The sequence below is a fragment of the Branchiostoma lanceolatum genome, chromosome 7 (assembly GCF_035083965.1).
Source record: "Branchiostoma lanceolatum isolate klBraLanc5 chromosome 7, klBraLanc5.hap2, whole genome shotgun sequence".
In the NCBI taxonomy this organism is placed as follows: Eukaryota; Metazoa; Chordata; class Leptocardii; order Amphioxiformes; family Branchiostomatidae; genus Branchiostoma; species Branchiostoma lanceolatum.
Genome location: NC_089728.1, coordinates 4,216,592 through 4,231,699, shown reverse-complemented (window position 1 = coordinate 4,231,699; position 15,108 = coordinate 4,216,592). Strand labels below are relative to the sequence as shown.

The window sequence follows — 15,108 nt, the reverse complement described above, 5'->3', positions numbered from 1 at the left end:
GAATAACAAAGCAACTATGCGGTTGTTGGATATAAATTCACTCTGCAATTTTTGAACTCAGAAAGTAGTCTAAATGGTATCATGGCTTGGGAGTGTCATTCAAAGAGGCACCTAAACTCCATGTAAGGGCATATCTTACAAGAGCTAAACACCTGTGTAAATAAGTATTTACTGTGTACTTACGACCGACAACTAGCGTTCTATCGCTAGCATTTCAAAACCCTACTGAGCATGGGATACTCATTCCACTAGGGCACATAATTCTGCAACCCTGAAAAGATACGCCCAATAGATCTTCAACCCAACATCCCCCAGTATAATGTACTCCTACATATCTAGACGGTGTATACCTTGGGGGTGCTGCACTAGATATCTCTCAAACACACTTTTTCAAAGTGGAGGATTGATGTTAATGGAGGTTATGTAAGCATCAATTGTCAAGCGTGGTAAAATAATTACATTTTGAAAGACCTTTTGGGCGTTTTCTGTATGTGTGTAAGAGTGTGCCCAGGCAGGGGCGTCCTGGACACACTGTGAGGCATGCCGTCGGCGTAAGGTTGTGCCAACAGTTTACGCCTCTCCAATCGACCGGTCAAAGCTTCATTTGTCTGGCTCGTATTTACGGAATGCCGCGGGACAATGTAGCTAACAGACGGAAACAGATTAAATGCGGGTCCGGCTGCCTCTCTTCGGTACAATAAAATGTCACAACAGATGTGTGGTATAAAGCCGTACCTGGTACAACAGTGTTGTAAAATAGCCGCACTAACAGCATAAACTAAACTGTAATGTTGATCTAACAGTTAAAACGAACGGCACAAAAACAGCACGCAATATTTGTCCTACAACAGGACGATGACGGGGCGGTTGTAGGATGTGCTATTAGTGCATTCTTCCCCATTCTGTGTGATCACTACCCAAGCAAACATGATAGGGGGCTTTCAACGTACAAGTGTCGTGTGGTGGACCATCCGAGACTAAGAATACTGTATTTGCATAGAGGAAAAGGTCGAGCATTGTCCTTATCGAATGCCGAGTTCATGTGCTGTAGACTAAAACAACCCACACACCACACGCCATTTTGGGTCATCAAAATACAACTCTTTATTTCTGTCTTTCCGTCCAGACAATGGACATGTAAATACCATGGAAAGGAAATATTCCTACTCGCGTCCCTTCCGTTTTGGGTGGGAAGAGCTCCACTATAACGTTACACTGAGTGGATTTCGCGAAACACATGTCAGTTATCGCTCTGCAGTTCAGAGTCTAAGTGGCTGTCAACATCTAATTACAAAAATATTCAACTTTTCCGACTATAAACATTGGCTATCAGTATCACAGCATTTGGCTCCTCCTACGTTTGCTGTATATGTGTATCAACTCGCTGTACAGGTCATTATAGGAAAATAAGTGCTGTATACATTCGTCTATCTTTACATACAAGTTCGTATATACCATGGAATGTTCGCGACTAGGATATGCAAGAACATGCTAAGTGATATAATACATTTGTAACGTTAATCTTAATGATATATACGATGCGTAAATATACGTAATAAAATAGCATGGAATGAAACGAGAATAAAAGAAAAACTGTACAAAATTAAATCTTCATTGGCAACTTTGGAAAGTAAAACAAAGACATAAACCTCAAATACGTTTCTTCAAGAGAATAATTCTCCTAAACAAAATACTATCTTCACCCGATAACATCAATGGGCACCGTTCTACAACAATATATCTTTTCAAGGTACTCAGTAGAACAAAGTCATATTTCCTATGTTTGATATCTTAGAGAAAAAAGAAAGCATTTTCCTCTTTCATGGATGCAAAGCACAATAGAATGTGAACGTTACAAATACTTAAAACTTTAAAACGCCTTGCGATTGAATACATGGTAAAATTTGCTTTGTCATTGTACATTGTAGTATGCCAGAAACAAGAACACAATCGTCTGTCTGAATTTTTTTTGTAGCGTTGTTTATGAGCAATAAATCGTTAAGAGTTTGTCATATTTTCATCGACGTAAAGGCAATATTTTATAACATTTTGAGAATATGGCTGTTGTTCTGATATAATTTTTCCTCCGTATACAGCCACGTATGATATCCTAACACAGTACTACTGATGTTTTTACCTTGTATAAATAGAAAGTGTCCCGGTGGACTATATCTACATAGAGCATTTAGTGTCGTAGTACCCGGTGTGTATACTGGACTGTAGAGACGACAGTAGGTAGCTCGGTTTGCGGTCACACATGCTGGAGTCTGCCATGGACTGTAGACCCCGCATGGACATGTTGCCTGCGAAAACACAACAGGAAACATCGTCGTTATGAATGAATGAAGAAGACCTTTATTGTACATGTTTACCCCACTGGGCTAAGCACAGGTCACATGTTAACAACTATATACATATTGATGAGTATATAAACATTCAGCATACTCTAGTACTTTCTACTTCTTCTCGTTTCTTGGTAATTGTATAAATGTACATGTATCATTAGTTATATTTCACTGTTGGTTTATCGAAGGCTGTGAGAAATATAATTTTCTCTTTGCTATGCATGAATGAATGAAAGTTTATCAACGTGTCTTGCGCCCATATGGGCCTGTAAGACACCGAGAAAAACGTTATGATATTACAAATCAAATGAAACATAAATGATAGATGATGATACATTAAGATCCAACCAAAAGCATTGAACAAAAAAAGGTGAACGATTTTCTCTTTTCATTAGGTTACCTACAAGTTATAGATTTTGCAGACACTATTCTGCTATGGTCATACATGTGTATAGCAAAGGCAAATTCTTGCCCAAAAATATACAGCAAGCATTCACATGGTAAACCACGTTTTCTTGTGGAGAGAGTGGTATACAAGGCATAGGAAATACATTCTGTGCAAACAAGCCTATGCGCATTTTGGTGTTTATATTTCAACAGGGGATATAAAAACATTTTTAAGGAAGTAGGCGGTCAAAGGGCATTAGATGCGACCGTCAATAGCTTAGAAGAAATGAACGACAAGTTTGAGCAAGGGCGAAAAGATTTCGGTTTAGACCTTGGCATGAGCTTACTCATGGTTCCGTAAGAAGGTGCATTCTTAACGCTGTTCTCATATGAATACGGATTATTAGCCTTCTTACTTAGCAAGGTTTGTAAAAGTGCCAAAGTTTGTATGTTATCAGATTAGTGGCGAGGACTGGTGTTGTGTTGCGGGGTGGAGACAAATCGGGCTCGGCGGGAAGTCCCGACAGCGCCGCCCACTCCCGTGGGGACGGCCCGGAGTGGCCGGGGCACAACATCGCCCACTCCCGAGGGAACGGTTTGGGGAGGCCCGGGCACAACATCGCCCACTCGCGAGGGAACGGTTTGGGGAGAGGTGCTACTCACTCCCGAGGGAACGTCTAATGGGCGCTCATCAGACACGAGATCACGGGACAAGCTTGCAACACTCTACGGTCTACACACATCTTAACCCGCATTTCAACATTTTCGAAATTTCGTGGTGTACAGAGTCTATCATATATTGGAACAGTTTACTTCTATTAAAGCAAGGCACCTTATTCCAGTACGTAATACTCTGAACGCCAATTTTGATAATTTGGTCACGACTTTTTCATTAAATCAGTACCTTATCAATGGTTAAATTGCTCCAATATGTGACGAAACCTTGCGGAGGAAGGCAGAAAGGGATGTTATTCGTGCTCGGTATAGAATTGTTTTCTTGACATTTTGAATCGTTTTATGTTGCACACACAGTGGTCTGGTGATAAAGATAGCCCGATATGTCTGTTGGGAGTCAAGTTGAACTGAGCATTGTTCTAACCATGTCACAAGTTCACGTTCATCTTGAGCCCCGTATCCTATATCCGGCCCGGTTGTGTTCGAGTATGCACAGTATTACAGAACCGGATCAGGGGATATCTTTTTCTCACCCCCAACAACATTGTCCATTTGTTACGTTATCGTTTTAGGGTTGGAGAAGGCGAGCTAATAATGACCACCCTTCATACAGTTCTTGCAAAGTTTCCAAGTTACTGTCAAAGTTGTGCAGCTAGCAGAGAAATCCAGACTTTATCACAATGGTTCCGAGCTGTAGATGTGTGTGGTGGTATTTTACTACGTAGGAGATCGCTCTTGAAAACTGAATTGGGGTTTCTGGTCAGGAAAAGCGATGCCGTGAGATGATTGCGGGCTCCTGGGGTGGTCTGATGTTCGTGGCTCAGCCCGCTGCATATTGTCCCGGCATTTTCCCGTGGATGATAGGTGCCCGAGTTTGATAGCGGAGGTGCGGAAGAAATTAGCAAGCCCACACTTGGTCGACACACGCGACGTGCTGCCAACATGGTTATACATGGCTACGTACATATACATGGGCCGAGGGTGTATAGGGCAAAGGCGGCTGCAATATCAACACCAACAAGCAAGGATAAAAAAGTTTCAAGTGTGGGAATAATATACCAACGCACTATATCTTAACTTTGTGACGTGGTGCCAACATTGCTGTACGTGTATATATAATATAGAGCGGTGTATTCGTATAAGGCAAAATGCGGCTGCAATAGCAAAATGTACAATCCGCCGAAAAATCGTTCAAGTCTGTATGCGTAATTTGTCACCATTTTGTCTTTGAGGGGAATAGAAAAATAACTTGAGACAGCCTGAACTAGATTTCTGAACTAAAAATGTCACCTTCTGACCGAATTTTGTACAGAAAAAGGGGCAAAACACGAAACACAAAAAATCCAGATGGACAAGGGAGATTTCTTGCCCGACAAAATACGACATGTGACAGGCAATATGCGATGCACGGTTTTAGAGAGAGATAAGCGGTATTAAGTCCAGTGTGGCAGAAAACACCCAGCATCTGCGGCTCACTCAGATAAAGACCCTCCTGCAAATCCTGACCAGATCGCGACAAGTCACCCCCTGGCCCTGACGGCACACAGGCTATCTGTTACCGCCACAAAAACACGAAGGACACGGACAAAAACAATAGAAGGAAAGGAAAATTAAATCAAACGTCTCTTCTTTTCGTGTGATACAAGAACGCGGAGATATTTGTTCCTGATTGCAACCCGAAATGTGGACAGCAAACTGTGCCTATCGTAACACGATTTTCAACAATCTGGCCAGATTTAAACAATTAACCGGATTAGAAGATTATTTCAAGCAAATCACGGGCAGGACCTAACCAAGCGTGGAGTCCAGGAATGTGATTAAGTCAAACGTCTACAAAGGTGTTCCAGTTAAAGTTACGAAACAGTTTGATCGGATTGGCCAATGAAGATGCCAGTCATACCTCCCGTACCGGGATTGCGCCACGCTGACAGAGGGCGGCGGGGTAAAAAGACGAAGAATTAATACTGAATTAGAAGTATTTTTCGCACAAGAAGGGGACGAAATAACACCAGAAAAGTATTATGTTCTGCGTACGAAACACTTGTTACCAGCCGGTAAAAGCCGTTAGGAATTTGAAGTCAAGGAAAACGTAGGATCTCAATGAACGGAAAGGCACCTAAGTCAGCGTGACAAGCTAAAGCACTGATATCTTTCTTGAAATCTGGAGGAAATTCTCTCGAATAAGGCGGAATTTCATGGAACAGTTCAACACCGTACATCATAGTGCGGTAAAGAGCAACACATACAGGAACACGGCAAATGTATACTTAGCGGTCTGATTGAGTCCATATTTCATAGCCATGTTACCAACAGAGTAACCATATTTCGCTAAATTTGGCGCCAGCAGGATCGTATATTATGTTCGACCGCATGCAAACCATAAACGTTTATCAGATTCATCGTATATCGTACAGAGTAATGAAAATGAACTTTGGAGATTATTAGATTATTTCAAACAGAAGGACAAAAAAGGGAGATATATTCCCTAAAAATGTATCCCGGCCAGGAACTGTTTACAACAGATTTTTTTATGTGAATTTTCAATGTATGTAAATATCAGATATCCTCCTTGGCGCTGTAACCAAAATATTGGCCGACGATAGCAGTGGAAATAGTGACGCTTTAAAATATTCGGCGTTTTTCGCCAGGCAAAGCCACGTTGTTGGTGGAAAACGGAAGATATTGTACTACCAAGGATGTAGAGAATTCGTCAGATCTTGTGACTTGTCCTTTTTCTTTTTCAAAGAACTAGCATTTCAATGCGGCTTCGCTACCGAAAATATGGTTCAGTTTATGAACAAGTGTCGCCATTTACAACATGTTTATACGGTAAATTATTTGTCGTTTTGTCAACAAAATTATGGTGTTTCATATGACGTACTTGTAGGTCGTATCACACTTAGTTGTCGAGACAATATTGTGCATGTACGTGCTGCAAAGTCCAAATCACGATTACAGTTTCGAATATTTCGTATGAACTGTACTTTATAGAAGGCAACCGGATTTGTCTCATTCTGCCCGCATAATAGTAACAAAACGCCACTTCCGCCAATTCTTCACCATTCGAAGAATTTGTTTCATATCTTGTCCTACCAAGTCCAAACCAAATTCACAGATTCGAATATTGCACATGAACTGAATTAGGCAACCTGATTTGTCTCTTTGTGTTCGTATAATAATAACGACTAGAAACGCAACTTCCGCCAATTCTTTGCCATTCAAAAATATGTATTTCCTGTCTTAAGCTATTCCCAAGTGCATCGCCTTCGTTTCTGGATAGTCTTAAGCTTAGTAACGGATGCCTCAGTTCACACCAGATCGACATACAAATGTAATGCAAATACATATTCATTCAGAAGATAGGAATCTGATTTTTTCAGGGTAGCGAGTGCAGGAGTCGCCCAGGCTAGGATATGTAAACATGTTTTTGTCATTTTACAGACGCAAGTTCAATTTTAAATCGGCCTTCCCTTCTCGGTAGCCTGAGTGTCATCCTGTTTAGTTCCAGGCTCTGCCTTCACAGAAGTTCACAGCTAAGCTACTTCTCGGTAAAACTCGATGAAAAAAATGTACATCGAGAAACCTACAAGTACAATGCAAAGACCATGCAATATTTTGGCAGATAAAGTTGGTACTTTTCATAGGTTATCAATGTTACTAAACGGTGTGTTTGGTTTAATTTCTTTGGGCGGAGCTGAGATTTGTAAAGACTACAAGAACATCGCTCCCTGCTACGCCAGTGTCCACGCAGAAAATGTACTGAAAATATTTGGACAACCAAAGGTCTTTTAGGCTAGGGGCCGTTGACGACACAAATTTACACCGTCCAAAAAGCGCCATTTGTAAGATGTACAATACACCATATGACTGTCTTAAAATGTTATATGAAAAAGATGCAGTTTGAAGGTGAAAGGTGCGATCGCCACAGCACGTGGAACTGAACGTTTACTACGACTCCCGGTGCGTTTACTATATAGAGCCGTGTATTTAGATTTCTTAACAAATCAGGGCGTGTATAGAAACAAACTCCTTCACAATAGTTTACAATATCGAGAAGCTCGGAATAAAGCAGTGGGTTGTGTCTGTTATAGACTGATGCTGACGATTAGCATAGAGCCAGGAGTATACAAAACGCCCGTGGCACACACAAGTGTTGAGTGGGTGAGACGTTTACACAAATTATATTGACACAAACGCCAAGGGGGCTTCGCTGTCCCCATGTATACATATGTATGCATTCTCTCGCACGGCCGTCCATGGATAAACTGTTTAGAAACAGTTTATATAGGACGCACGAGGGTTGATCTAATAGTTACAGAAATTAATGAATGGGATTTTGTATCACTTTCCCCCGTGACAAAGCGGGGGACAAAGCGAGGCGCGTGCAGTCCAGGGAGCGGGAACAAAACGTGCTGTAACCGCCCCTGTTGTTTTAACCTCCCGGGCGCTTCCCTGTTGTATTGCATGGGGTAAAGCAACACCCAGCCTGGCTAGCTACAGAGGGGCTAATGAGGTACTAGAGAGTACCACACAACTGACTACACATTTTGACCATTTAGAAATCGTAAATTTCTGACTTACTGCACTACAAACGTTGTATTTCATTTAGTGACACGAATATAAGACGAATCCTTCTACTCTAAGTTCTATCCTCCTCTATCTTTAGGTCGTAAATCCAAGTCCCCACCACGGTTCCGTGCAAAGACTCTAGCAACTTTAACATCTTGTGGTTAGCGGTTGAACAGAGGTGGGCCTGTGCCTGTGGATACCCCGGGATACAAGAGGACTTACGTCTCCATCGAGAGATCGACTTAGTGGGATCCAGACTTTATTAAGGGGTGGGTTTTGCTGAATCCTATCTTTGACAAGATGCTGCAGCTGTGGTGAGAAACAGTTCAAGTACAAGGTAGCAGAACTCTGAAGTATCTACAGTCTACACACGGAGAGAACGTCAGAAATAAGTATGGTCAGGGAGATGTTTGTATTTTTTTCAGTCTTTCATTGTGCGGATATCACAAACTCACCTAGCCATTCTAAGACGGCTTCTCTTGTATCAAGAGAACGTCGTACCGTCACCAATCATAGACAAACAATGGTCACCGAGGTCACAGTCTTAAGAGACTGCCTTAAAACGTTTTTTCAAGGTACAATCCGGTCAACAGATGGAAAACTCAATCTAGAGGAACCCCGCGGGAGGAAGCAAATGTGTGTAAAGACTACAGCTGGGTGGTAATAAATAACCAACCTTACGTTCTAATGGTGCCCTAAAGACCGTGGGCAAGTAATGTTCTTTGTCTTGGGGCAGAATGATTTTCGAAGACATGCATTGCAGAGGATATATTTTCATAATTTCCAAGCAGATCTCCACGGTGCTAAAATCGCACAAGCTAGCCAAAGAGGCTCCAATCAGCCAGGGAAGTTGTCAGGCACCCGGTTGCAATAAAAACTCCTTCTGCCAGTTGGATACGGTCTTTTATAACCGTTGGATCTGCTTGGAGATTAATATTTTCAGTTCTTTTATACAGTACAAGCTAAGATTTCGTTTAGCAGAGACTGTAGCGTTACACCCCCGTCCCACTGGGGTGGCAACCTCGCTGCGATCGTGCTGCGACCTAACATTTGACAGATCGCTCGGCGAATTTCATATTTCAAAGAATCCTTATACGTTTTGAGCGTTCTGTTGTTCTTTCAGTCCTACTTTTACATTTTGCATGATATTACAATTGCGGATTACGCAAATCCAATTTAGGTCGCAGCGAGGTCGCCAACGTGCCGCAGTCCAATGAGACACCCGCTTTACTAGATTCTATCGGAGACATTGGGTTTGATATAGCGCCGCCCAAGACTCCTCAAACTTCTTTAGGCTGCTGTTACTTTGTTGTAGGTGGCCGTGGATTCTTGTTCTTAGCCGCGGGGTCCGGTGAATAAATAGTAAGGCCACGTTCTCTGTGTTTGTGCTCGCACCAGGGATGGCTGTACGGCACCTCCCACTGTATCAGCACTGCGGAGAAGTAAAGTGACAACGGCATCCCTAGCCTGGGTGCCATCCTATTTCTACCGGGGCTCCTACATTTGCTACCCTATTTTTTTAGGGTAGGCAATGTAGGAGCCCCGGTAGAAATAGGATGGCACCCAGGCTACGGCATCCCTAGCTCACTGAGAGGAATTATCAGTCGGAACAAGATGTGAGGCCTTGCCCTTGGAGAAAGGAACTTCTGGTTTGGTCGCTGTTTCTGAATGACTGGCACGGCCTATTCAGTTTTCTGACAGAAATCTTCTGCTTGTAGAGGTTCTCAACCATAGTTTTCGAATATAACGTTACCAATGCCCTAATCCGAAAAGGAAACTTTGAGGAAAAAGAATGAAAGGACTAAATATACAGATCAACACCTCACAGAAAATTCCGATGAGTTTAGAGTTTGGTGGACTTGGTAAAGTTTAGGAGGGATCTATAAAGGAAAACACTGTTCAAAATTCAGCTTTAGATGGAGGGGGCACAAGGGACGAAACCACGCCTTGTAACCGGAGAGTTACTGAACAAAATTGCGGGAAAACAGAACAACTCCCTAACAAGCCATAACACAAGTCGTACAAACGACCGTAATGTGTTCCAGAGCGCGAGGGAGGGCCCCGGGGAAATCTGGAGAACCCGTTCCCTCTCCCCACCTGATCCATCACGCTGCACTCTCGGCGGGAAACAAAATCAGACGACAGTGGTGCGGAAATAGCTTCGCGCACCTCATGAGCCGATTTTAAGATCAGACTGAGGAAAGGCCATATTTCATTTACTACCGCAAGGTTTAGTGCCGGATGAAGAATCAAAACAGTAAAATTAGCTATAGCTCAACTTTTGTCTGTCTGTCAAAAAATACCACAAGTTTTGTTAGTAGCGGTGTTTCCGCTAAAAGTGTTTGAAAAGAGATGGTTGGTTGGGCGAGTTATACACGGGCGTCCTATTAAAAACCCTCACAGAAAACACACCATATATTCACAAGTAACAGGAGACGTGGTTTCAAGGGATCTACTGAAGTTTAAGACCAAAGACGAAGTTCACGATTTTTCAAGATGTCTGGATGGCCATAGACGCGAAGGATATATGTACTTAGTCTACATTTTCAAGGATACTGTCCACCATAAACAAACAAAAAGGCATAAACTAGTGGTAGAGTGTGTACCTATCCAGAGTGCACTTGCACTTGAACACGTACAACTACGTTGCAGTTGCACTTGGCATAAGACAACAGCGGACGACCAAGAACTTGCACGCGCACTTTGCCGATTCCTGACCGTGAGAACCGGCATTTCCAGGCGGGGTATGTCATCACCCAACCCGCAGGATTTATCTTGTACATCGGTGCATGCACACTTGAGGGCCGAGGGCCCATGGTGGCGAAGAACAATGCCTACAATGTAGCCAGCACTTCAAAGGCACTTGAAATGCACACCTGTAAAGCGAGAACGGTAAACGGCCGCTTAAATTGTCACCTGGCCTCGCCAGCGACACGCTAGGACGTCTAGTTATAACCAGGTGCGGAAATGAAGGAGCGAGGGGGTGGGGAGATCACAACACCCGGGCATACATCGGGAAGATTATGACGTGAACCGAGACTAAGAAATCTCCCACTACAAATTCCACACTTCCCGTCCCAAAACTCTGACCGAAAATGTTCTACAAAAGACACATTCGCGACGTAGCTGTGCCCCTATTTCAGCCGAACTTGGAAATTCTATTCAAGAACGTTCAAGTTCATATCAAAGGAGAGCCCGTCTGGCAGCCGACCCCCAAGCAAGCGTACCGCACAGACATTGAGTAATTGGGGTCTTGTAGGACCGTAGACCCTCGAAATTGGAACCAAGGTGGGAGATAATTGAACATGGGGACTTTGGCTCCTGTCTGCACCAGATCGGAATCTGCTGAAATAGTTGGGACTGCAACGGACACTGTTTACTATGCAAGACGTTCTTAAGACTATAAACCTTGCACTGAGACTATAAAGAGTACAAGCACGACAACACTGGACATTTGGTTTTGACGATGATGTTTAAAGCGGGGTTTTCCAACGTGGGCGGTGGGCCGAAGATGTTATCGTTGATTTGCCCCGAGATGTCCCGATAATTTCTGCCTGTTCGCGCCGTGTTTTGTAAATCATTTCCAGCCGTCACAATCGGCCGCGTATCGGCACGGAATAGTACCCGATCGGCTGAGTACAGGATTAAACCCTTTTATTTTGATGCCAGGGTTTCAGCTGTATTGTGACTGTACACAGTACTACACACTACACATTTGTTTGCTACTCTGGTGCGCCATTCGTTTGGATGTAGTCGTAGACCACAAAGGCTGGTGTGTGTACAAGGATGAAACGTGCTTAGAACAGCAATGAATGTCTGTATCAAGGAAAGTTGAAGAGAATGATATGCTTAAAAGAAAAAAGGTGGGATTGTTTTTAGGTAGAGAAAAGTGAAGGTTGTTTTCTCACCTGCCATATCGGATACATCCTGCGTGTTGTGTTGAGGCAGGTAGTGCTGTTGCTGCTGTTGTTGTACCGTCTCCCCCTGGGTCACGGGCGTCATGGCGTGCATGGGTGGGGACACGGCGGCAGGGGTGGGGCTGACGGTGTTCCCCACCCCACAGTCCTGCTGCTGCTTGATGTAGCGGGCGTGTCCCGTGGGCGCGGGGGCCCAGGACATCGTGTAGCCCGACGACATGTTGTCCAAGCTCGCGGTGGTCTGCGACGTGAAGACCGTGTTGGGCCCGTTCCCGTAGTCGTTAGCGGACATGCCGATAGAGCAGCTCGGCATGTAGGCACTGCCCGCCCCGCCGACTCCCGCGGCACCGTGCGGTGCTGCGTTCAGGTTCCCGCTGAGACTGCCAGACATCGAGGACGTGTAGCTCATGAGTCCCGTGGTGTCCATCAGGCCCTGTGTGGAGTTGACCATACCGTTCAGCGAGTTGGCGCTGCACGGGGACAGGGACTGCAGCGGCGAGGTGCCCGTCCCCTGGGTTCCCGACAACATATCGTACCCCAGCATGGAGGCGGACCCCACCATGTTGTTCAGCATCCCGTACGGCTTCAGAGCCTGGCACTTTCGGCGGAACCCGCGCGGTCTGCGGCGGAACGAGCCCTCCTCGAACATGAACTCGCTGGCGGGGTCGATCGTCCAGTAGTGACCCTTCCCCGGCCGGCCCAGGCCCTTGGGCAGCTTGATGAAACACTCGTTCAGCGACAAGTTGTGTCGTACTGAGTTCTTCCAACCTTGATATGGACCCCTAGTGAAGAAAAGTACATCAAATAATCACTCTAAAAACACATGACATTTGAAGCCTAGAGTTTAACACCGAAATATCTAATATGTTTCATATTTCCCATCTTTTGTATAAGACTTTGTTATTAAACTTCTCTAAATCTACCACGGCCTTGTTATGATTCGATGTAGTTTGGGGGAACACTATTCTCAAAACAAAACACTGTTAGCGTCGAGGATAGATTATGAATACTTGTTGAGGATTACAAAATATCTGTACGCCAAAGGGTAGACTTAAATATTTTTGCAGATTTCAGAGCCTCAAGTGTTTACTCATTGCTTGCTGTCTCTTTGCCATAAGTACGGCCTTTCCTTCTTGTATACTCACCTGAAGAAGGGGAATCTCTGTTGTAGAAACTGGTAGATCTCGCTCAGAGTCAGTCTCTTGGTGGCGGAACTCTGTATGGCCATGACGATCAGCGCGATGTAGGAGTAAGGCGGCTTCTCGTGCCGACGCACGCCGACGTTAGTCTTCTTCTTGCCGCTTTCGTCGCACGGAGTCCCCGCCGTCGCCCCGCCGGTGGTCGCGCTGGCATCCCCGTTCAGGGTCGTGTTGGTGCTGGTCTCCGTGGGCTGGATGTTCTCTACCGTACCCTCCTGAGTCATCTTGAAGATATCCGTAAAGTCCCGCTGTAGTCTCGATACAGAGTAAAACCCGACAGACGTGTCAGAGTCCTGAGCCTAACTGAACAGCAGTGGGAGAGAAGAACGTCCCGGAGTCTATACGGTTCGTTAGCCCCAATTCTTCCGTGTATACAAATAAAGGCGGATTGATAGGAAGGAGGGAGTCCTTGCGGCTAGCGCGCAGCTCAATCCCGGGCGCAGTAAATATTTTAAACTTCTGTGTATGACTAGACGCAGACGGGTCCGCTGGAGGAGAGAGGTAGTGGCGGTGGAGAGAGGTTCTGCCGTACACGTCCTATCTTGGCGAGGTTCTCGGAGTGAATGGCGATCAGCGTCGAAGGCACACGGTGTAAGGGGACGGTCTGGTCCTGCGGAGTGTGGCGTGACACTGCGGTGCTTCCCTGCCCGGCTGGCCCTTATCTGCGACTCAGATCGCGATGTGGAGCCCGGGACTGTCCGGACGTGAGAAAAACTGCTCAGAGCCCGCCCCCCACATCGACGGACCAGCACCATTCCGCAACCATCGGAGGGGTGGCAGGGTCTCTGGTAGGTCCGCACACATTCCCACTTTGTTTTCTCTCCAAACTTCACCAGCTCGCTCGGTAAATCACCGGGGGATGCCTAATTCCTCCACTAATGTGGTCGCCCCCAAGTTACTGAGTATTGTTTTTCAGGACTTGGCGCTAAGCCCCTCTGACTTAGTTCGTATAAAGTTCTATAAAAAGTCTTGCCCCATTGAAACTTGTTTAGGCCAGTCGTGGCCTGACCCTACCTTAGCCCCCGCATACTCCTGACATATTTCTAACGCACAGGTGTGTGAGCACAGACGGTACCTCGGACAGCCCCCGTGAAATAAGACACGGGTGGAAAAAAAGGGCTGGTCTTAAACGTTTGCTATTAAAAACAACGAATGAATGGCACGTCTGTATAGCGGGACTGCTGTCGGGGTGGGCCTCGGGGCCTGACGAGCGTCGCCCCGCGTGCGCATGGTTTATGTCACCGGTACCCACAACGCGCCATCCAGGCGGAGAGATTTGGGACGCAGATGTAGAAAGTTGACAGCCAGATTTCTCCCTTATCTCCCCTCCATCCCGTCTACTGTTGCACGTAATAACTAACAGTCACACTCCTCTGACTAATCGGCGGGAAACCTGTCCTCCCATTCGTGTGCGCAGATTTGTTCGCGTTTCCTTAGCAGTATATCTCTTCTCGGAATTTCGGAAAGACTAGCGGACACGACAGCTCTAGCCATTAACGCTATCCACGCGGTGACAATGTTATTTTTCCAGCGCTTTTCTCGGTGACAAGTGATTTGCTACAAGGGACGATTTAAAACTCGGTGTCATCTAAAGAAAGTAAAGTATAAAACACCGAGTGACCTCTAGTAACTGTATCAGTGTTAAATGATAGCTCAATGATTGCTACCACATTTCGTTGAATGTTCTTTTTGTAGACGAAAAGTTAAACATCTCGTGTTGAAATAGAACCGAGTGAAATATACCACTGTCTTTTATGACGTCTATTTTCACTTGAGGAGAATTATCTCACAGGAAACCTCGCGTGAACTGAAGTTTCTATCAGCGTTTTCTACTTTCCGTGTGGCACAACTTTGCGCCTGTCTTGTATTCATCATGACGTCACGGACTTGATAACTCTGATAAGGACCCGTCGGGACGGATTTGAGAAGTGACACATTTCCTGGTTCGGCTGAAAAACAGCTCTTCATAAGTTTTCTTTTAAAGTTCACCAGAAAATGTTAAATGACAACAACATC

General features: G+C 45.0%; 1 protein-coding gene across 1 annotated transcript; it reads right to left on the bottom strand.

Moving 5' to 3' along the window:
- Positions 1-1,079: 1,079 nt before the first annotated feature.
- Positions 1,080-13,782, bottom strand: LOC136438645 (forkhead box protein F1-A-like). Its single transcript, XM_066433549.1, has 3 exons — positions 13,039-13,782; positions 11,885-12,675; positions 1,080-2,303 (listed from the first exon to the last, which is right to left on the bottom strand). The coding sequence occupies exons 1-3, from the start codon at positions 13,314-13,316 to the stop codon at positions 2,173-2,175; spliced, it is 1,200 nt and encodes a 399-aa protein (XP_066289646.1). The 5' UTR covers positions 13,317-13,782; the 3' UTR covers positions 1,080-2,172.
- Positions 13,783-15,108: the final 1,326 nt, after the last annotated feature.

What these genes read in the sequence shown, in the direction of transcription:
- LOC136438645 (XM_066433549.1), bottom strand. Translation starts at nt 13,316, where the DNA reads ATGACTCAGGAGGGTACGGTAGAGAACATCCAGCCCACGGAGACCAGC. An exon ending in CAGAGATTCCCCTTCTTCAG is followed by an intron (nt 12,676 to 13,038) that starts GTGAGTATACAA and finishes TTTCTTCACTAG; the next exon opens with GGGTCCATATCAAGGTTGGA. An exon ending in GGATGTATCCGATATGGCAG is followed by an intron (nt 2,304 to 11,884) that starts GTGAGAAAACAA and finishes GTGTTTTCGCAG; the next exon opens with GCAACATGTCCATGCGGGGT.